At 41.5% G+C, this 24,074-nt stretch overlaps 1 protein-coding gene across 1 annotated transcript in view; it reads right to left on the reverse strand.

Annotated features, from left to right (window-relative positions):
- Window positions 1-23,493: 23,493 nt before the first annotated feature.
- Window positions 23,494-24,074, reverse strand: part of PLCB1 (phospholipase C beta 1) — a 621,942-nt gene continuing 621,361 nt past the window's right edge. The window contains exon 32 of the mRNA XM_040980971.1: window positions 23,494-23,860. Coding sequence (XP_040836905.1) covers window positions 23,633-23,860 — 228 coding nt within the window. The 3' untranslated portion in view covers window positions 23,494-23,632. The remainder of the gene's footprint in view (window positions 23,861-24,074) is intronic.

The raw sequence follows: 24,074 nt of genomic DNA on the forward strand, positions 1-24,074 counted from the left end.
TCCAAATGTGATTGATCAAGACAGTCATAAGATGCCTATTCAGGTTCAAGGCAAGATAATATCACACCCTTGAGTGAAGAAGGTATTATCACTCTGAGAGACAGGTATGCGAGGAAATTTTGTGAACATCTTTGGGAAATATGCTAAAGCCATTTCAAAACCACATATAATCATTGTTGTTCCCTCTGTTCTTATCTTGTTTACAGGGGAGTATCTAACATGTCCCTTTGACTCCAGGAAAAATCTAATTTAATACATTCAAAGAATTTTTAAAAATTGAATTGCCTTACCTGGAATGTACCTCCACAGGAATACTGTTCTAGGTCATTTCCTGATTGTCAAGTTCTTCCAGAAAATTCTGGGCTTTTGGAACTTTAAAAATATTGCTTTGGGTATTTCCCTTGTCACAACATCTCCTGATATTGCTAAAACCTAAATCTGAATCTGAAATATGCAGACAAATTCTTCCCATCTCTTGTGGACTGAAAAATATGCCTCTAGCTGAAACACGAGTATAATTTATTCTCTCAAATGTCTCTTGCTTCCCAGAAAAGCCGTTGTTCCTGGGTACTCCAGGATTGCTAATTGTAGAGCCACGGTAATAATCTCATGTTCAAAGAAAGTTTGTTTGATAGAAGCTTCTTCGGTCTTTGATCTGTTTTCATATAATCAGGCTTTCTCTGAACCTCCTTCTCCAAGGACCACAGTCACGGCTGCTTCCACCTCTGTCCCCGCCTGGCATCCCTAGGTTTCTCTTGGGACCTGGGACTCTGCAGACACTGGGTACTTGGAATTCTGAGCAGATGGGTCAGAATCACATGGAAGAGGCATATTATTCCCTTCTCTGTGATTATCGTTATCATCCTAAGAAAACACTAACAACTAAATGTTCGTAAGAATTCTGAAAAGTTAAAAGACAGAACAAGCTAAACAGCCTTCTTGTTCTAAGAAAGAGAATCTGAGCCAACAGGCACAGAGAAAAAAACGCAGGAGGAAGTAATCTCATAAGCTGCTGAAGGATCAATACTTTTAAAAGCCATTCATCTGGGGAGCTTACTTTGTCCTTAGACAACAGTGCTGCGAGAACAGATAGTTTAGCATTGACTGGTCTCATTACAGACCCGGGGAGGAGGACACGGAAGCTGGGAGAGGAGAGGAGTATGCAGACTTCTTGTCTCTAAAAACAGCTGAACATCACCAATGACCACAAGTCTTGGTTTAACTATGGTCTGCTAGCCCAGACTGGTTGATTCTGTAGAATGATGACCATAGAGAAGGGCCTGGAGAAATAGCTTCATGGTTTATTGGCTGGATGGGAAAGGTGATACTTGAAACACCTTGATCAGCTGAAAGCTATGACAAATTCCATTTGCTTCCTGATTTCTAACAGTGGCTATTAATGTGCTATGGACGCAGAAGAAGTAACAGGGAATCTGTTTGTGCATGTTAGATATGTATCTATATATCTACAGGTTCATACAGAAAAAAAACACCAAGTTGTATAAAACATGTTTCATTGAAAATATACTTTTTCTATAATCAGTATTACATAGTCTAAGATTATTTACCATAGAGAGTACACTGTATCTTAGAATTCCAACATTAGAGGAAATTTTAGACCTCTGAAAAAACAAATTCGATGTTGAGATTTCAAATGAAACACTCTAAAGTAATAACATAGCTTGAGTTCAGTCATTCATCAAATCAACAACCACTTATTGAGTATCTGCTCTATGTCAGGTGTTGGAACAGAAGCAAGACAATGTTCTTATCCTGGGATGGGAGACAAACTCAATGTTCTTTTGCAAGAAGCAAATCTGTAAGCAATGTGGCAACTTTGATAACAGATTGTTGCGGAATTTCTTTGTCCATTTTGAAGGGATGGGCTTGACTCATCATGTGGCCTGATTAGAACTTTCTGCCTGCAAACACATTGAAAGTGTCAACACCGCAGGGGCACAATGAGAAAGGATTCGTTGTCCCGATGAGCGTGATTCTGACGGGGGTGGGAGTGTCTTGCTAGAGGAGAATGTCTAACCACTGACTGACAAGGGGCCACCAAAACACCAAGGCTAGTTAGACAAACCAAAGTGAATTAGAAACGAAGATGCTGATTTGTAACAAGTTGCCAGGTTGAGTCTTCTATGAAGATTAACTTGGCATTAAATAGTGTATATCTTTTCTGCCACCACTTATTCAATACATAGATCTGGACTATAGATGTCCATCAGGGTTTTTTTTGGGTTGGTAATGGCTTCTCTGGAATGTCTTAAGAGCAGTGATAATTTGTCATCCACAGAACAGTATCTTCCCTCTTAGGAGTTCTGATGACGTGCTGATTGATGTAATTTTCTCATCAATAGCAAGGTTTGCTAGACTCCCCAGGATGACCACAAGCCATACAGAATGTCTCAGAATCACAAAATGAAAGAAAACACATTTCCTCTAGGAATCAGAGTTACGAAAGAAGCCCTCACTTCCACGGAGCTGCAGCCTCCTGTTGTGACTCAGGGCTTCATTTCACCCCCCATTACTTCCTGGGTGGGTGCCAGACATGACGACGGAAGGCCAGGCTGCACTTCTGAATCCCTGTGGTTCAGGAGGTAAATTCCAAATAACTGGCAATCCAATCCTCACCTTAGATAGCCTGCTCTATGCTCTTGGGGGCCCAGGAGTTTCACATACTGCTCGGCTCATCACTGAATATAAGCAGAAACAAATCAATTTTTATTCCATTTATAAAAGTTGCCAATATGGTAAATCTTCACAGGGGGACTGCTGATGGAGGGTATGTCCCAGAGAGAAAGTAGCTGATTCCTTATCAGTTCTTTCTGGGAGAAAGATGTTCCAGGTACTTCAAAATCATTGTCCACTTCTTTTCTTTCTTTCCTTTCTCCCTCCCTCCCTCTCTCCCTCCCTCCCTCTCTCCCTCCCTCCCTCTCTCCTTCCTTCCTTCCTTCCTTCCTTCCTTCCTTCCTTCCTTCCTTCCTTCCTTCCTTCCTTCCTTCCTTCCTTCCTTCCCTCTCTCCCTCTCTCTCCCTCTCTCCCTCTCTCCCTCCTTTCCTTACCTTTCCTTACCTTCCTTACTACTTCCTTTTCTCTTTTCCTCTCTTCCTTTCTTTCTCTCATTCTTTCTTTTAAAAAGATTTATTTATTTTTACTGAAAAGGCAGGTTTACAGAGACAAAAAAAAAAAAAGACTTCCCATTCATTGGTTCACTCCCCAAATATTTGCAATGGCTGGAGCTGAGCTGTTCAAAGTCAGGAGCCTCTTCTGGGTCTCTCATGTGGGTACAGAGTCCTGAGGCTTTGTGTCAACCTCCCTGCTTTCTCAGGCCATAAGCAGGGATCTGGATGGGAGGTGAAGTATGTGGGATGCAAACTGGTGCCCATTTAGGATGCCAGTGCTGGTAGGCAGAGAATTAGCTAGTTGAACCATTGTACTAGCTCCCTCCTGCATCTTCTTAATGAATCTTTTTTTAGAGCATGTGAAAAATATCTTTCTGTTGGATGGCCTGTCAATGGCCATTGTGCTTTGGTAGACTTGCACCATAGAAGTCAACATGCTATTTTACAAAACCACCATGAATTCAACAGCAAACATTTCTTGCCATTTGGAGAATGGACTCCAAAGACCAAGGTGGCCGTAGCTGTAGTGTTTGGTAAGGGCCCTCTTGCTGGGCCCTTAGATGACCACGTTATTGAGCCTTCACATGGCTAAGACATATAGCATCTCCCTAGAAAAGCTCTGACATAATGAGCTCTGCACCGTCACTGCCTAGTAAGCTTCCAGAGGCCCTGCCCACAAACACCCTCACCTTAGGGACTAAGGCTTCATTGTGGGTCACAGCAGCCAGGAAATTTTAACATTGTTTTTGAGATAATGTGTAAGTGAGAAAATATTTGAAAAATGTGTTTTTCAAAAAATGTCTTTTTCCATCTTGACTGCTTCTCAGAACCAGCACAGGCTCATTGTCCATGTATGTTAATTTTTCACTAACTTCATACTACGCTGAAGTGTAGGGTATGTTATCTGCTTTATAATTGAGGGGTAGAAATCAACCTTGACAGTTGTATCCATATTGCTTTAAACTCACATTCTACCTGCCAGGTTACCCCTTGTTTAACTGTTCAGATCCCTCTTACACTTTTTAGGGGAAATACACAGGAAAAATGGGAAGGAAACCTGTTTGGCTTAAATAGTTGCTGAATATGTAGGGTTTCAAAAACTTGGAATGTGTCAGGTTATGCAATAGCATTTGCTTCTACCATTATCGCCTCAAATCTTCTTGGAAGATTTAGATTACCTTTCCTTGGGGAGAGACTTGGCTTGTTTGAAATGTCATCCTCTGCCAAAATTGGCCATGAGATACTCCAATTAGCTATGAGTTACACAGCACTTCAGAAACTGGGAACTCAGGAGCCTCTGCCCTAGCTACTGCCAGCTTTGCAGGTGCCCTTGTTCTCAGGTCCACTGCAGAACCTTAGCTTACAAGTGAGACTTTTCTTTTCCACTCTGGCATGGATTGGTACCAGTTCACCTTGCTTCATGGTTACACTCAACACAGGCTATTTTAAGGGAGCTTGTGATCAGAGTATATAACAGATTATCCCCCATGTTCTGGGCTCCGGTGCTTGCCTTTCTATACTCAGTATGATGGTGAATGGCTTCTCCTTTCCTAGATCTCTAAATAGCTAAGGCAACAACACAGCAAAGAGATCATCCAGAGACTTGATCCACTTATAGGAGTTTTTACATTAGAGTGAGGACCGTATATGTGCCCTAGGGGCTGGTTTTATGCACATTATAACTGCAGTGCTGACAACGAACATTCTGTCTCATGCAAAACAAACATTACTAAATAGAAAGTCAAAATAAAACTGCATAAGCACAGGACCCAGACAACAGAGGGGATGGAATAACCTCGTGGTCACTGCTGAATGTTAAGTGAGGCAGCTGAATGTCCTCAGCAAGGTCATTAGTGGTGCAAGGAGCCAAGGCTTATTTTAAAAGTTTTGACGAAGGCCATGGAACGCTTTGTTCCTAATTTAGACCTCTTGTCCTGAGAGTGCCGAGCCCTCAGCACCTGCCGCCACTCACCGAGGTTTTGTGCAAAGCAGACCAAAACCACTCGAGAGGGACTTGCACAGTGAGGAAGCTCTACAAGGAGCCAGCAAGGCCTGGTGGAGAGGTTGTTTGGGAGATTACTCAGATAGAGACAGGAAGGCTTGGAGTCATTTCAGAATGTACTTAGTTTTCCCCTCTTTCCTTGATGGATGGAATATACACTCCCTGAACCTTCTGAGTTTGGGTTGCTGTGTGAGTTTCTTTGACCAGTGAAATGTGCAATGTCCAGGTAGCTGGACTGAACTTAAACAGCCAGCCTTGGTTCTTGTCTTCTGATGTGCTGTGAGAGAAGGCACTGCTGGGTAGATGCTATTTCCTTTGGCCCAAGTCTAAAAGCAAACGCTGAGCCTAGCCTAGATGAGTTATCCCCCAAGTCTAGGATTCTGATATTAATGCTTGTTAAGTATGTTGTTTGGGTGTTTGTCACATAGTGTTGCTACAGTAATCGCTGACTAATACATGGAGTTAATAATTTGCGTGATTTTTTTTCTGTACCTGAGTGGACATGGATGTAAATTAGCATGCTAGTTTCAGACTCCCTGATTCAGATGGCATAGAAAAGCTTGCTTCAGCTCAGTCAGGAATTCTGACTTGGAAGAGGCTTTTGACATTAATGGGCTATCCTGATACAGCTGATAGCTGTACCCAAGGTGAACATGTCGGAGAGCCAGTATCTGCTAATATCTAAGGCAGGCAATGGAGTAAGCTGACTTGATTTTAGCCAAGCTCCCAGAGAGCTCATTGAAATTCTCCTGTCTCTAGAGATTGCATTATTTGGAACCTTAGAAGAAGTCCCAAAGGGTGACACTACACTTTTGCCTGGGGTGGACCTGGTGGATATCTATTCTCCAGAGTTGGTATATTAATTTGCTTGGGAAGATCTTGGGCTGTGCTTGGCATATGCTGCTGCCTTACAGCTGGGATCTCAGCAGGGACTGTCTACTGGAACACCTCAGTGGCCTGTGTGTGTGATCGGAACCGGCCCAAAGCATGGAGGCCTATGAGAAGTCAAACTTCTTACAAGGTGATGCCCAGGTGCCCCATCATCTAATGCAAAGGCTGTTATCAATTGTTCTTTTTTATTTGGTATGGGGATTCACACAGCATTGCTACTGTCCCATTCTTGGTAACAATCTTGCCTAGATTCAGGTTTGAATGTAGACACCATCTACCACTCAATGACTAGGAGTGAGACTACAACCAACACTGCCTACTTGACCATTCTTCTGAATCAATCCTAAGTGACTCCATCCTCTATTATATTTTCACCCAATCTATCTGGAAATGAATTCTCTGAACATCTATATAGTCTAAGGGTTAACCCTTGCATGGTCTTCAGAATATCTGGAAAAAAAAAAGTTTGAAAGGCAATTATTGAGAGAAGAGATCTTTCATTTGCGGGCTTACTCCCCAAATGGCTACAGCAATAGAAGCTGGGCCAGTCTGAAGCTAAAAGTGTGAAATATCTTCCAGGCCTCTCCCACATGGGTACAGGGGCCTAAGGGTTTGAGCCATGCTCTGCTGCTCTTCCAGACCATAACCAAGGAGCTGGATTGGACGTGGAGCAGTAGAGACACAAACTGGCGCCCACGTGGGATACCAAAGTTACTGTAGACAGAGGCTTAGACTACTATGCCACAGTGGCAGTCCCTGAAAGATTTTATAAAATCTTGGAATTGCATATCAAATCTATTATTTCAAAGCTGTGTGCCAGTTGGAGGTCTCTGCTGCAGACACAGGTTCGGTATATATAGAGGACATTGAGTAGCTCATGGAATCTGCAAGGGTTTGAGAATTGCGCTTGGAAACTCCACAGACAGGGATCAGTATGTAGCCTGCCCTAGACAAGAATCTGCTTTCCATGCCTCTGGACAGAATCGGTGCACCTCACCCACTGTTGGGCAGCAGTATGTCCCATAGCCTCTGTCTGTGGTATATCTCCAGCATAGATTTGTGCCTGCTTCTGAGTCTCACTCATTTCCAAGTTCATGTCTGCAGCACATGTGCTTAAATAGTTAGCATTAGGTTATGTGTAGCCATGCTGCAACCATGGCTCACAGTGCGTGATTCAGTGTCTACTGTGCAGACATGTGGATTAGTAGGGCAAAAAAATTTAAGTATAAGAACATTGTTTTGAAAATGCCAACAAAGCAAGCAGAAAGCATGAAAAAAATCACTGTATACACACATGTGATTTTCTGAATCACAGGTGGTTCTATTTTCTGTATATCTTCAAAGTGTCCTTTCTCACCACTTATTAAATCACTGTCACATGGACTTCTCTTAGTAAACAGAAATGGGTGTGTTTGTCCATTTCTGCTTGTGAATCCATTATATACTTTTTTTTAAAGTTTTTTTTAAAGATTTATTTTTATTATTTTTTATTGGAAAGGCGGATATACAGAGAGGAGAGACAGAGAGGAAGATCTTCCATCTGATGATTCACTCCCCAAGTGAGCGCAACGGCCGATGCTATGCTGATCCAAAGCCAGGAGACTCTTCTGGGTCTCCCACGCGGGTGCAGGGTCCCAAAGCTTTGGGCTGTCCTTGTCTGCTTTCCCGGGCCACAGGCAGGGAGCTGGAAGGGAAGCGGGGCTGCCGGGCTAGAACCGGCACCCATATGGGATTCTGGGCGTGCAAGGCGAGGACCTTAACCACTTGCGCCACTGCGCCACCACGCCAGGCCCCCATTATATACTCTTGAACTGAGTACTGTGAGGTCCAATCATCTCCACTCCAATAATGTGATTAGTGAAGAAAAACCAGACAATTTGGAGTAGAGGGTTTCATTGTTAAGTCTGTGTATTTTTTTTTTCCTTCTGAGATGATGGTAAAATATAAAACCCACTAAAAACTTGATTAACAAGAATGATCATTTTTATAGATTTTGCTTGACTTCTACTTTGAGAATAATGTCAAAAACAAAGGGAGACAAAAAATTACAGAAAACTCCCAGTAAGAATTTGTTTTCAAAATATAGTGTTAAAGATGGCTTAACGTAATAAGATGTCAAGTCAACTTTCTAGGATTTCCTATATTGGTATAAAAATCCCTTGAAGATACAATAAATGGTCAACTATATTTTAAAAAATCAGCTTTCCTCACTGGACTATTAGAGAAGGCAGGAATATAGAATAAAGCATTTGGGGGGGTGGGTTCCAGGTGGTGATAAAATCACAGCCTAAAGGAACAGAGTAAGGTGAGTGTTTTGTCCCAGTTTAGCTAGTTCATGACCAGATGGATTGGCATTCAGGAATTCTGATGCTCAGTGCTGGGGTCTTTTTCTCCCCAACACCTTCAGGAACGCATCTATCCTGAATTTTGTACTGGTCATTGCAATTTCACAAACCATTTTGAAGAAGCATAGTTGCTAAAACCACCACTTATGCTTACAAGCTGGAAGCTTACTTGAGACAGTTCTGATACCTTAGCTAGCCATGGTATACAGCTGTTATTTTGTCAAGTGGCTTAGCATTAGCTGGGAAAATGAGGTCATCTTGGCTTCTTGGGATTCCTCATGCTAGCACAGATTTCATCTGCTGGTGATGCCAGGATTTCCAAAGATAGAGACCCTAGTGCAGGAAGTGAAATAAATTGGTAATCTCACTCTAATGGCCAGTGCTCATTCTAAAGTCAATGGATATTTAAGGGATGGTGCTCAGACCCCCCCTCTTGCTGGTGGGATATGCAAAGTAACATACAGGAAACCAGGGCTGGCGCAGTGACTTAGTAAGCTAATCCTCTAGCAGCAGCTATAGTATTCCATATGGGTGCTGGTTCTAGTGCTAGCTTCCCCTGTCTTCTCTACAGCTCCCTGGTTATGATCTGGGAAGGCAATAGAGTCATTAGGACCCTGTACCAAGATGGGAGAACTGGAAGACGCTTCTGGCTCCCAGCTTAGGATCAGCCCAGCTGTTGTTGCCATTTGGGGAGAACGCCAGCAGATGGAAGATCTCTGTCTTTCCTCTTCTCTGTAAATCAGCCTTTCAAATAAACAAATCCTTAAGAATAAATAAAAAATACAAAAGACTGAAGGATTAACAACCCCTTTGCAGTCAGCCAATCACAAGATGATTAATTTGTTAAATATATTTTTAAGAAGTTTAATGAATTATTTTCATTTTTATTGGAAAGTCAGATACATAGAAGAGAGAGAGGAAGATTTTTCGCCCATTGATTCACTCCCCAAGGGACTGCAATGGCTGGAGCTGAGCCAATCTGAAGCCAGGAGCCTCTTCTCTAGCTACTGCCAGCTTCGCAGGTGCCCTTGTTCTCAGGTCCATTGCAGAACGTTAGGTTATAGGTGAGGCTTTTTCTCTTCCACTTTGGCATGGATTGGTACCAGGAGCTTCTTCTGGGTCTCCCACATGGATGCAGGGTCCCAAGGCTTTGGGCAGTCCTCCACTGCTTTCCCAGGCCACAAGCAGGGAGTTGAATGGGAAGCGGAGCCAACGGGATTAGAACCAGCACCCAAATGGGATCCCAAAGTGTGCAAGGCGAGGACTTTAGCTGCTAGGTGACTGCACCGAGCCCAATTCATTGAACTTTTACTATGTTATGCTTTGTGCCTGTACCTGTGTTACTGTAAACACATGGAATAGAATACAGAATAATACTTTACCTTGTACTACTTCACTTTTTTATTAAAAAAATAAAGCCCCATGGATTTACTTATTGGAGAGAGGGAGAGAGGGAATGAGATCCTATCACCTGATTTATCCCCTGAATGCCAGTTCATGGGCCCAGGCCAGGGCTGAAGTCACAAGGTAGCAGCTCACATCTCCTATTTAGGTGACAGCAAGCCAGTCACTTGCACCATCACTACTGCCTCCCAGAGTCTGTGTTAGCAAAAATCTGGAATGCAGAGGTAGGGCTGAGGCTTGGCGCCAGGGGCTCCAGTGTGACACTCTAGCATCTTCTGGATCAAACGCTTGTCCACTTGTACTTACTTCCCAGTGACCAAATATCAAAAGATATCTCCAAATGTAGTGAGTTTTCAGGGTCAGAGTCCTTAAATTTGATATTATACCTTCTACAAAAATAAACTCGCCGAGAAATTCCAGAGTAATTTAGAGTGTATAAATTAAAATTGGGCTTTGGTTGGAATAATTGACTTCTCAAAGGTGTAGCCAACAGGGAACTGTTGGACTCGATGAATTTCTACACACCTCGGAGAGAAATTGGAACTCTAACTGCTAAATTTAACTTACCAGGATATCATGCATACATTTGACAACTTGAAGGTCTTTAGATGATAAAGGGAAATTTTAGTTCTATCTGACATTTTCGCAGCTAATTGCTATTGCAGCTGAGAGATGTAAGCGAGGTTACAGCATGACCCCCAACAATGAATGGGCCATCTCGTTTTTAGACTTTGATTGGCTGCCTTCCCTAGGGGACTGATGGTAAAATTCTCTTGTTGGCCACTCACAGGGCCTGGTCTGGGTAGTATCAAATCAAGTTTTCAGGAAAATACTTATCAACTTTCGAAAATAGACCTTTTTATTTTTTAAGAACAAAAAAAAGCTAGATAAGTGGGAAACATTTTTTCTTAGGAGGTCATGAGGAGATAGCAGGAAAATATAGGATTCCAATCAAAGAGGCTGCAGGGTATAGAGAGCTCAGAGTTCACCTTGAGGCCCCACCCCCGGAGGGAAATGGGAACTCTTTGCATGTGGCTGGGCTGGCTTTGTAAAAGCAGGAGCCCCCAAGTCAGTAAAATCAGTCCAGCAGGACACCCGCTAGCCGGTAAGGGAGGATCCAAAAGGCTTCAAACCTGAGATAAGGAAAAATCGGGAATCCACCTAGATACATCCTGGTGACAGACAGCCAAGGTGTCTCTTTCATTCTTCATTCTTCAAGTGGTTGTATCTACAAAATGGCCTCAAATAATTTCATGTTTTTTCAAATGGCCCGTCACAAGGATGAGGAAAACAAAACAAAACAAAACAAAACCCCCAAATCCCCAAATTATAAATACTACAGTGATGTGGGCTGGATTCTCCAGCAAGAGCTATTTGGAAGCAAATACCCGCTCTTTCTATCAAGTAGCTCTTTAATCTTAGGATTCAGAATTCCAATAAATTTCTCAAGAAGGGCCCAGGGCAGGAGCCCAGCAACAAAATTCCTTACCTTGCATGTACCAGGATCCCATATGGGTGCTGGTTCTAAACCCAGCAGCCCTGGTTCCCATCCAGCTCCCTGCTTTTGGCCTGGGAAAACAGTGGAAGATGGCCCAAAGCCTTGGGACCCTGCACCTACGTGGGAGAACTGGAAGAGGCTCCTGGCTCCTGCTTTTGGATTGGCTCAGCTCCAGTCATTGTGGCCATGTGGGGCATCAATCAGTGGACAGAAGATCTTCCTCTCTGTCTCTTTCCTCTCTGTATATCTGACTTTGCTAAAAAATAATAATAATAATAAATAAATCTTAAGAAAAGTTAAAAAAATTTCTAAAGGAAAATAAGCCTCATGGTAAACATTAAATACACAAGAAAATAAAGCACTATAAGAAATAACTAGTAGAATCTGGGTCTGGCATTATGGCCTAGGGTCTAAAGTCCTTGCCTTGCACATTTAGGAATCCCATATGAGTGCCAGTTCATGTCCTACCATCCCCGCTTCCAGTGTAGCTCCCTGACTGTGGCCTGGGAGGGCAGTCAAGGACAGCTCGAAGTCTTGGGACCCTGCGTCATATAGAAAACCTAGAGGAGGCTCTTGCCTTCGGATCGGTGCAGCTCCAGCTGTAGCGGTCACTTGGGGAGTGGGTCAGCAGATGAAAGATTTACCTCTCTGTCTCTCCTCCTCTCTGTATTTCTGAATTTCCAATAAAAATAAATAAAATGTAAAAAAAGAAATAACTAGTAGAATCTAACTTGTGAACCCGATAGAAGATAACTGATTATTCATAAAGGGAACAACAAATCTAATGACAGACAATCTTTGGAAGATAGAAAACTATGAAAATCTATTTTAAAATTTCATAAGGATACTGAAGAAAGCATCTAGCAGTTTAAAACTTCCATGACTGAGGGCCTGGCTCAGTAGCCTAGTGACTAAAGTCCTCACCTTGTGTGTGTGCTGGGATCCCATATGGGTGCTGGTTCATATCTTGGATGCTCCACTTGCCATCCAGTTCACTACATATTGCCTGGGAAAGCAATTGAGAATGGCCCAAAGCCTTGGGACCCTGCTCCCATCTGGAAGATGTGGAAGAAGCTCCTGGTTCCTGGTCAGTTCCAGCCACTTGGGGAGTGAATTAACGGACAGAAATTCTTTCTTCTCTGTATCTCCTTCTCTCTATAAATCTGATTTTCCAATAAAAATAAATAAAATGAAAAAGAAAAACACTTCCATGACTGAAATTAGAAACAAGCCACTCAATAAACACATTGAGCAACAGATGGGACAGAACAGAATGGAGAGCATCAGTGAGCTGGAAGATTGGTCAGAACTGTGAAGTGAGCCAATCAATAGGCTGAATGAACTTAGACAGAAACTTAGGTTGAGGGCCTAGTTAGCTATAAAAACCACCATCAGAAATACAGGAAGGGAAGGAGGAGAAACAGGTAGAGAAGGAAGTATCATTAAGCTCTGAAAATTGTATTATAAAAGTTCCCTTTATATAAATAAACAACTACCCTATCACTTGTCATTGTCCAACTTCCCCTTAAGCTATGCAGGGCCTAGGTCATAAGTGAAACAATAAGCATAGACTTGTCTTTATTTCCCCAGATGTAGTCTAGCACATAATGAAATAGAACTATCCTGGGCCCAGCACTGTGGCATAGTATGCTAAATTTTCATCTGCGGTACTCTCATCCTATATGGGCGCTAGATCAAGTTCAGTGGGGATCCACTTCTGATCCAGTTCCCCGCTTAAGGCCTGGGAAAGCAGCAGAGGATGGTTCAAGTCCTTGGGCTGTTACATCCATGGGGAGACTCAGAGGAAGCTGCTGACTTTGAATTGCCTGTTCTGGCTGTTACAATCACTTGGGGAACAAACCAGTAGATGGCAGATCTCTCTCTCCTCCTTGCTGTCAATATGCCCTTCAAGTGAAAATAAATCTCAAAAAATAGAATAACTCCATAAACTAGACCATATGCCAATGTAAGGTATGAGGATAGAATAATGTCAAATACATTCGTATGAAAATTCTGGTGTGCTTGGGTTTCAGCAGCAAGGAAGGGGCACCATCTGAGTCGGTATCCCGTCTCTGCCAACATGGGAACCGCCACAGGAGTTCTTTCTTCCTTCTACTTGGCCACTGGAACAGTTGTCATGCAAGTGGGTGCTCTTCCAGGTATTACAGGACATTTAAGATTAGCTCAGGCCTGGGAAGGAGGGTTGGATAAAATATTATCTTCATGAATTCAGAAGACATTGCACTGCTTTGAACACCCTTGCCAAAACAGATCTTCAATATTTTCATTTTTAATAATATTTTTTCATTTAAAGGTAGAGTTACAGAGAAAAGGAAGGAAAAAGAGAGAGAGAAACATCTTCTATGTTTGCCTTACTCCTCAAATAGCTTCAACTGCCAGAGCTAAACCAATCTGAAGTCAGGAGTCAGGAGCTTTTTCTGGATCTCCCATGAGGGTGCAGGGAATCAAGGCTTTGAGCTGTCCTCGACTGCTTTTCCAGGGCACAAGCAGGGAGCTGGATGGGAAGTGGAGCAGCTGGGACATGAACTGGTGTCCATATAGGATGCTGGCACCACACGCAGAGGTTTAGCCTGTCAGACAACAATGCCAGCTCAGATAATTATTTTTAATATAGGTGAAGTTCTAGGAGGCCTTTTAGGCAAGACATACCAGAGGAACGACTATTAATCTTCAATGTCATCTTTCTATGCAAGCATCCACAGAGACATCAATTGTTAAGCCTTGTGGCTCTCCTCTGGGCTCATTTATATCGCAAGTTTTCTGTTTCATATGGTGCATTCTTGGGAGTCCTGGAAATTTTCTGTTCCCATACAACACTAGGATACAGGGATTTTGGAAGCTATCCAAATGCAATTTGCTAAGGTTGACTGTGCCTGTGTGCTTTTTTTTTTTTTTTTTTTTGGTGCCTTGAACAAGAAGGCAAAGTTCTTCTCAGGAACCTCTGACATTGAGATTCTTAATACATCCCCTGTATCACTCTCATTCTCCCAAAACAGTCTCAAAGAGTACTGATTTCTGTATACATTCTGGCCATAATTGAAATCCTTCCCATAATCTAGAATCTTTTGAACAGAGCTGGGGACTGGCAGCTTTGCCACCTTCCTGCTTCATTCCCTGAAACCTAGAATATAGAAATGCTTAGCTGTTTGAGTAAAAGAAAAGATCAGATGGGGGAACTAGTTTAGGGAAAATTTTGATATATTACAAATTTTCTAGTAGTGCCTATTTAGAAGCAGCACTGCTCTGGAATCAGGCAAGGGGAATTCTTGCCATAGGTGCCATGCTAGGTGGGCCACACTATGGCCCTTTTCTTGCTCTGCCTCTGAGACGAGGTATCTTCTGGGTCAGGGCCAGGTGTAACTAGGAAGTCACAGATGCTTAGATCATGCTTGGTACCCCACAATCTCAGATTCAAATGGTCCCATGCCCAGTTCTAGAGTTGGTAAAGACCTCGTCCCTGAGCATAGGCCAAACTAAAATCATAATTCTACTTATGAGTTTAGGGTCAGGCAAGGGGCAGCTTGAGATCTGACAACTTAAGATGTTCAAGTTTGACCTCATTGCCTGATACTGCAACCAGTTTGTTACCTGGCGTATGTTATACATCAGTATGGTGGGGGCTCTTCTTGATGTGTGAGTGTTTGGGGATTGAGCCCTTAGCTGGCCCAGAGGTCACTTAAGAACAACAGTCGACACCTGCCTGTGAAGTCCTTGGCATCTCTACCTCGGATGCTTGTTACTGCAGGAGTGCAATTAACCAGAGGATGTGCGGATCTCAGGTGCTAGGGAACTAATATCTTGGAAAAGACCCTGAGCACTGCATGGCGAGCACCAATTGATGAATACCCCAGAGTCCCCCCATCCTGGTGGCTCAGCTGTGAGGTGCGCTGCTGGCACTGTGCCCTACCCCTCACAATCACAGCCTTCTTATCCCAAAACTCCTTGGTTTCACATTCTTACACTTAAACTGGGGGGAAAATTCAAGTTACTACAGAGAACTGAGAAAGATTTCAAGAGCATATTTTTCTCTGCTAGTCACATTCAGAGCAGAGTTTAAAAAAAGGAAAATTAGTTATAAGAGACTTTGTGATGCATTATGAATTCACCCTGGAATGGTGGTTTATCTTGAGATTTTAGAATGAGTTTATTTTCCAAATAAAGGCCTTGGTGTCTCAAATTTCTCTCACTGGGTTATGGACTGGCTCCTAGTTCTAAAAACTAAGGGTTGCTTTTTGTTGAATGGAGGTTTGGAGCTACTCAGCAACTCTCCCAAGGTCAAAGGCTGTTTGTTGGGTGCTTTTGACCTAGTCTTAGGGGTCTGTGTATGCTCACGTGCATGTGTCACTGTGTTCCTTCATCTGCCTGTGTTGTGTTGAGATACACAATGCAATTGAGACAGCAGCCTTCCAAATATGCTTACATGGTCATGATTATGACCAAGAAACTTGAACCTTTAACAAGACTGAGGTAAGAGCAGAGCCAGTGCCTAGAGCACAGCAGGAGTTTGTTAGATATGTGTGGAATGGATGTGTTACTAGAAAAAAATTATGAACATAAAGGCATATGAATAGCCTCTTCTAGTGTAAGGAATATTCTGTTTCAAAAATCCAGAGGTGAAGGTGAGGGGAGGCTGGATAAAAGCCCAAGTTCTGAAGGAAAACTGGGTGGCAGCTCCTTTATCTGATAATCATGTAAGACAGAAAGAGAGCGGGAAAGAAAGCAGTTTTAGCAGATTTTGTGGCATGCAACTGATCTCTTACTAGTACTTCTTATAGTGACTTCAGCACACACTTATCTTTCCTTTTCATTTTTTTTTTTTTTTTTTTTTTTTTTTTACGTTGGGCAGCTAGAACTTTGAATACAACACTGTTTGGATACTGGCCTTCCCATTCCTTTTAAGTAAATTAATATACTAGGATGAAGTCATGAAACAGGTAGCACTTGGAAATAAGAAAATTGTAATTTCATTGTTTTTGAGGAATACTTTTGTTTCTGACTTTTCTGAAATTGGGATGTCACTTGGATAAGAAGCCATAATTTACAAGAACTTTTTCTTTGCTATTGATATGTTTCTTCTAGACATGTTAAGTTTCTTAATAGCGCATGTTGAGTAACACATTACATAATTTCAACTTTAAAAAGCTATGCAGAAAATATTTCCATCCAAATATCAAAACTTTCTGTTGTCTTTAGTAAATTTCCTTCCATCAGAAATTCTCTGCATGGAGTGAATTGAGCACACACTTCTCAGACTAATTTTTCACCCAGTTATTTTGAGAAGCGAGAAACCAGGGATAATAAGCATTGACATTTAGTCAAAATAAATAAATAGAAATAAACAAGTGGACAAATGACAAGTAAAATAAGCAGAATCATCTCCTTACCAGCCTACAGTGAGCTGTTCTGTTGCCCTAGGAAGATTGCTAACTGAAAACTTTTCCTCGAATGGTGCTCTGGAATGGACAGGCACTGAAGGGGCCCGAGGCCAAATATTAAGAATGCTTATTCCTATTTTTAAGGAAATACTTACACAATCAATCATAAATTAAGGATTTACATAGAGACATTTCCACAAAGAAGACACGTACATAGTCAACAGACGAAACAGTGCTGGTCACTAAAGAAGCACACACAAAAATGGAATATTAGTTTGCACATGGGTATCAGTCATCAGAAACATGAAAATGGTGTGCACATGTGGAGACCTGGGATCTTTGCTCACCTCTGGCAATGTAATGTGTTAGGGCCCTTAGAAAATAGCTTGGCTGTTCCTCAAAGGTGAATACAGTTACCAGGAGACCCAGGAATTCCACACCTAAGTGAAATATTCCCATTAAACATCAAACAATGTTGTGTACACTCATAACATTATTCACAGTAACCCAAGGTGCAAACAATCCAAATGTTCATTCAGTGTCAATGAGAGGGAGTGTATTAATGGAATATTATCTGATCATGAAGAATGAAGCACTGGTGCTAGGACACAGGTGAACTTGGAACCTTTCTGCTCTGGGAAAGAAGCCAGTTGCAACAGAGTAGTTGGTGTGTAGATCCAATTGTATGAAATGCCCAGAATAGATCAACCCAGAAACAAAGTAGGTTAGTGTTTTCCAGGGACTTGAGGGCAAAGAGGGTGAGGGGAGGAGGGATGGAAAGTGATTGCTAAGAAGTATAGTGTATCTTTTTGGTGTGATCCGAGTGCTTTTGAGTTAGTGAAGATTGAGGAACAACCTGTGGCTAGAGATCATGGACATGCCTGTGTGAAGCTGCTGAACTTTTCAAGTATACCAATTACAGCTCAATAAAGGTGTTGCTAGGAAAGTAAGCATTCGGGCCAAACAACTGGATTGTCTGTGGCCAGCAGGGCAAGAACAGCTGCTGGATGGCACTTCTGGGTCCAAGATGGCCCTTGTTTTCTTCCTCAATGTCTTCAGCTATTGTTTGATGGTGGACCCCCAGGTCACTGGATGTTCTGTTTTTGAGGATCAGGCTGTGAGTCGGAGTGTGGGTTCTGTCTGGTTGTCTTTATTGTTCCAGGATTGCTGACTCAAGTCATTTAAACAATATTAGAGCTTCAAGGTAGTGGCACAGTATGTAGATGAAACCATTGATTTCTCTTTACTTTGGCACAAATTGTTAGATAAATGGATTTGCTTACATTCTTTTAAATTTACAAATACATTTAACACTAATTGAATTCTCACACTCACCATTCTGTGATCACTTCTTCAGTTGTAAATGATGTAAAATACTTTATCAAAGGTGTTAGTGAAAGATGTGTTTAAGACAATCATTGCATTGGAACTGAAAGTATATGTGTTGGTGGATTGGTTGCTTTGCTGGCTACCATTAAGAACTTCCCTGTGTCCCTACCATTTCCTCTGTGATATTATAGTTTATTGTAGACTTTGTCTCACTGTTGAATTACTTTAGCAACAGAATACTGGAAATAATGATTCTTTGAATCCTGCTTATGATATGTGAAAAAGCCATAGGGAGGCTCATGAAGAGTAAGACATCATAGTGTAGAACCATGTCAACAGTTATTCCAACCAGCACTCTAGAAAGTTCAGCTAGGGTCAACCAGCAGCCAATTCAGATGGTAGTAGATGCGTGACTCCGGTTGCTCAGCCCAGCCCAGCCCAACCCATATAGGCAGAGCCATCCATCCATCTGCAGATTCACAATCAAAGGCAAGCAGTGACTGTGCAGAGCATTCATCTTTGCTGTTTAATATGCAGCTGTAAGTTACTGATAGAGGATGGAACGGGAGCACAGATGAAGGAGCTGGAAGAAGCTAACAGGGTTTGCAGAATTCTGCCATCATCAGAAATCTCACTGCGAAGCCCATTCCTCAATGTAGCAATGCTTTGCTTTTCATTTTCTAACTTACATAAAGAGAACAGATTTCATATATGCAATTTAAAGTGCATAATGCTACTTCCTATTTTCCTTTCCTTCTTTAACCATAATTTACTTTATAATCAGACTGGATTCTTCACTAAGGAATTTAGGAAGTAGAGAGTATAAAGACCACTACTTCTTAGGAGTATAGATAAGGGTTGTAAGGAATATTCAGATTTCAAGATGTCAGTTTTATTCACAAGAATCACATGTTTTACTCTATATTAGCCTCTACAAATCAAAGAACATACAACACTTGGTTTTGGGAGCCTGCTTTATTTCACTGATTGCAACAGTCTCCAGTTGCATACACTTTGCTGAAAAGAGATTTATTTTTTATGGCCGAGTAGTATTCCATCATGTATGCTGAAGTTGGGGGTGTGGGAGCTGTAGTGGAAATTTTTGAATTCTACAGTGGAGCCCTTATGAATAGAGACTGTATACTGCAAGTGGGACTTTAGAAAGCAAGGCTGGTCCTGGAGTCTCCTCTATTTCACAGGTACTCATAGTTCTTCCTTCATATGCCGCAATATGAAACAGAATGGAGCTGTCCCCAGCTGTAGTCTCCCAAGCTTGAGCGGTAGCCTCCGGAACTGTGAGATGAATAATCTGCTTTTCTTTATCAATGACCCACTCTCAGGTATGCTGGTATAGAAATAGAAAAATAGAACATGACAGATTCCAAGAAGTGACATTTACGCTGTAAACCAGAAGTGAATAGGAGTGGACTATGGACAGAGGGATATGAGGATTAATGTGTGTCTGTTTTGGGGAAAGGTGCAAGAAAAAGGGATGAAGAAAAGGTGTAAGGCATTAAGAGAAGAGCCCTGAGAGTTGATGCTATATAAAGTTGGAGGGAGTGTGGGAGTCAGACTGGGTCTGTCTTGCTCATTTAAAGTGTGAATGTGTGGAGCTGAGAATGATCAGGAAAATGCCATTTTGGGCAACTAGATTCGTATTGGCTTGTTTATTGATTCAGAAAGAGAGTGATTTGGAGGGTGACATTCAATTTGATACTTAAAACATGCAAGAAGTTACATTTACCATCATTGGTCATGTGGTATATTTATTCCGTGACTTCATAGTTTTCTTTGGCGCGATCGGCACTTTCTCAGTGGGGACAGGGATCATGTCTGTTACTTCATCTTGAATCTGGGAAGGAGCTTGTGGCTACACCAAGGAACAGAGTCTAAGACATCACGTCCATCTGTACAATGTTCAGCCTTTCTTGTTTGCTTTCTTGGGAAGGTCACCCTTGGGGTCCACCTGCCATAGAGTGACCAAGCTCTCTTTTCTCTGACTTGTCCTGACCCCAAAAGGCTGTGAAGGATTAGAGGGATTCTTTGATCATACTAGATATTGGAGTCATTTATAAAACACAAAGAAAGAATAAACACACTACACTTGGCATGCTTCTGGGAGAGTCACATAAAACACGCAAGAGAACATCTCAAAGTTTGAGGGAAAATTGATTTCAAGATAAATTTCTTTTGATGCAAATATTTTGAATTCTATGGCTAGGCTTTTCAAAATACCCATTTTCATATCAATTTTAGTATGTGTGCTGCCGAAGTGAGTACAAAATACCCATTTTCTAGTAGCTTCATTATGCATAGATTTCTCCATTTTTATACCAAGATAGAGTTATCCTTTTCAAATCCATTTTTAGATGTTTTGACATTCCCCCCTACATTCCTTTATGTGGCAGATTTGTCTTTTAGTCTTTTTGTAAGATCTTACTTTTCTGTTCTTTGTCAAGAAATCCTTGTTCTTACCTTCCTAGCGCTGATTGAAGGGGGCTAGAGAAGGCCAGGGAAGAGATCCATATGGAAGAAATGACGAGCCCTGTGTCAGTGCTGGAAAGAGGTGGTGGTGACAGTGAGGACCACTGTGCCCCCAGCCACAAGCCTTCACAGGGTCTGACTTCCTGTAGTACATGGATGTGCCATGTTGGGTGGCATCACAGCCTCAAAGACTGGCATTCTGCCCTGTTAAAAAGAGGCTGGCTGGCTGGCTGGCTGACAGCAAGAAATAACAGCTGGGTTGTGTTAAGAAATTTTTATTGTTTCCTTTGGATTTGTGATGAAAGCACATAAAATTACAAGTGGAGGAAACACCATGCCACAAAATTGCATAGAATTATTACAAAAATGTGAATTATGCAGTTTAAATAATTTGAGATAGAGGAACCAAAATATGTACATTTTAAAGAGCTTCATACTTCATCCTATCTTGTCATTTCTTCTTAAAAGGCGAAAGTCACAACGTCCAATCCGTCACAAACAATATTGGCACAGTGTACAAGCACAACACTGAGTTCAAAGTACTGCAAGCAATCAGTGGCCCCTTCTTTGAGAATTACTTAATGACTATTTACTACAGGAGCTATTCTGTTAGTGGAGGGTGATGCTGAAATGTGAGAATGCTACAAACCCAAAACACATGGCATGTCAATAGAACTCCGAAGATTGGATTGCACGGCCCAAACCATGCTATTCTCAGTAGTGTGAAGATATCAGAGGGACATGGTCTAATTCAATACACAGCTCTACTGCCTAGTCTAGGAAAAAACCACAGTACAGAATTTCACACATTCAACAACAACAACAACAAAAGGCAAATACAGAAAGGCACAAAACTGCACATCATATAGGTCCTTTTCTTAGTCTATTTCAAGTAATATTAATAGTTAATGATAATATAACTGTAGTTTCATTGATGCAAGATGGACAGTGCTACACACTACCCCACAACTGCAAAAAGTGTCATTGTATCGATATAAAAATGTGATTACAGTAAATGGCCAAATACAAACATATTGTAAAAGGACTAAAGTCACTAAGAGAATGAAATCCAACTATGGAAGTTTTGTGGAAGTCATGGTTATCCAACCCTTGTTTGTCTCTAGACTAAAATATGATGCAACGCTATGTAATAGCCATCATTGCGTTTGCTTATGAACGCTATTAGCTCACTGTTCAGTTTTAGACAGTCTGATTTTGCTTATGAAGACGCAGCGTTCCATTGTGACCATTCTTGCTTCTTTATGATTAATGCCTTCCTTTCAAAGTGCAAAAGTAGAATGATTTACAAAAAGATTATTTTTTTCTCAGTGGAAGTTCAGTTTTGTTAAGCATCTAACAGGCCAAGTCTTCCCAATCAAAATGTGATCATCTGCGGAGAGGACACGGTCTTTTTTCTAAGTCGCTTCTTTCCTAATGCTTGAACTAAGCTTTCCTTTAGATGAAAATGTAATTGTTATTGCTTAAAGATAAATAATTTCCATAAAAATATTCTTACAACACAATTTTCAGGACACACTGGTTTTTGTGTTTGAAAATGTCTTGCAAAGCTACAGACAGTTTTCTTTTAAATTAACATAAAGCTGTGAGCATCCTGCTTCTGACCCTTAACTTCAAGTTCTTTATGTTACACTCTATATTATATTTTTTCCTCTATATAATTATTCTTTCTTGATTAGACCTTTGAATAATATTTTAGACCACTTTTACCATTATAGCTTTTCTTCTGCCAACTAACCACAGAAATGTAAAAAGACAGTTAAGTGGGTTAAATGTACATAGGAAATATACAATAAACTGCTTTTGAAATGTTAGAATAAAATTAACATCTGTCAGACTTTAACATTATGGAAGATACCATAAATTCTTATAATCCTATACATTTTATACATTCTAATAACCACTAAGTAGGCTTAAAACCCAATGCTTAAAATTTAATTTTTGCATCCTGCAAAATAACATATCATATTAACAGTCTAAGTCTCCCTGAATTTGCACCACTGGCCCCATTGATTGTTTCTCAGTATTTTCATGTAATTTATTATTTTAAACTACATATTGGACATTTTCTCTATTTAGCCTTGTGGAAGAGATTTGAGTCACTGCCGATTAAACACACATCTATACTTAGTGTGTTTTCACATATGCACTGAACTGGTTGAGTGCATACATATATCCATGAAGATAATATAGACCATTCTCAGTGACTCTAAGGATTCTCTAGATAAATATTCAGCTTTCTCTTTATGAAAAATAAAAGGACCATAAGAGAATGTCAGACTGCAAAATTACCACCAGAACTTGTTCACTACATCAGCTCTTTTTTATGTAGCAGAATGGACTGTTTGTTGTTCTGGACCATGTAGAGGCCAATGATCAATGCATATCCCGACATGGAGTGCAGAGTCAGTTCAGGGAGCACGGTGCCTGGAAATGCACAGCCAGCTTGCTCCTGCAGCCAAATGGCGATCAATTCGTATTGCTCAGTCTAGGGGATGCCCTCACTGGGCAATCAGGTGATAGTGTTGAGCAAGAAAAGCAGCGTATTGGCATCACTATGGTATCTAATACAGCCATGTCAGCAACAAATACACTGATGTCTGTATGATAAATAAATTAGAAAACTGCAAGCCACCAGTGCTTGCAAAGCAAAGGATGAAGCAAGTTAATATGCATATTCACTTGAAGAGATGGTAATTGAGGGGCAGTTGGGGGAAAAATGCTCAAAGGTGGCTGTTCAAGAGTGCTAAATAGTGCTATGCATTAAACAAACTATTTCTAATACCTTGAATTACATTACATCAGCGCTTCAAGTCAAAACACAAGCTCAATTTCCTTTAAAGAAGCTAGTTTCCTTCATTAAATGCAGAAGTCCCCTGCTTTGACTTTGCCACTGATGAGCAAACAGAAATCCCACCTGTAGGCATACTCTTCCCTAGCAGGCTTGCAGTAGTTTCCATGTGACAAATGGAACCTGGCCATGAGGTCTCTGCGTGATTCCTTCTGGAACTCCCATAGGTGTGGATGGTAGGCTGAGGGATGTCTCCTAGGAAGATAGTCCTGGGCAGTGATCTGTGTGGTAAAAGTCCAGTGAGGCTTGCGCAGCCATGCATACCCTAAAGGTCTGGCAGGAGCGATCACAGGGGAGTATCAAACTCTTTGCCGGGGTTGTCTCCTTCTGTCTCCTCGCTGGGTGGAGGCTTGTGGTTAACCTTCCCAGGGTCTGAGGCCACCGAAGGAGGGACAGAGCCGTGATTGCTGTCTTCGCTCAGCTTCCCTTTCATGGCCTCCTGTACAAATTCCAAAATTTCCAGTGGCAGTCTTTTGAATTTGTCTTGGTATTCCTGCTCTAGCTCCGTCTGCAGCTAGGAGACATCAAGAAAGAATTTGAGGTTATTTGCATTTCTATACCCACATCCAAGCAGAAAACTCTTGGGAAAAATCTGTACAAAGTGGGACACAGAACAAACTGTTTCAGGGATGTTCAACAGAGCTTGGCTGGACAAGTCATTTTTTCAAAGCTGATGGTCAGGTTCAGGTTATGGGGAGCAATACAGAGCTAAAGACCTGGAATAAAAC

This window comes from Ochotona curzoniae, unplaced genomic scaffold (genome assembly GCF_017591425.1).
Source record: "Ochotona curzoniae isolate NIBS_2020 unplaced genomic scaffold, NIBS_Ocur_1.0 contig_3520, whole genome shotgun sequence".
Classification (NCBI taxonomy): domain Eukaryota; kingdom Metazoa; phylum Chordata; class Mammalia; order Lagomorpha; family Ochotonidae; genus Ochotona; species Ochotona curzoniae.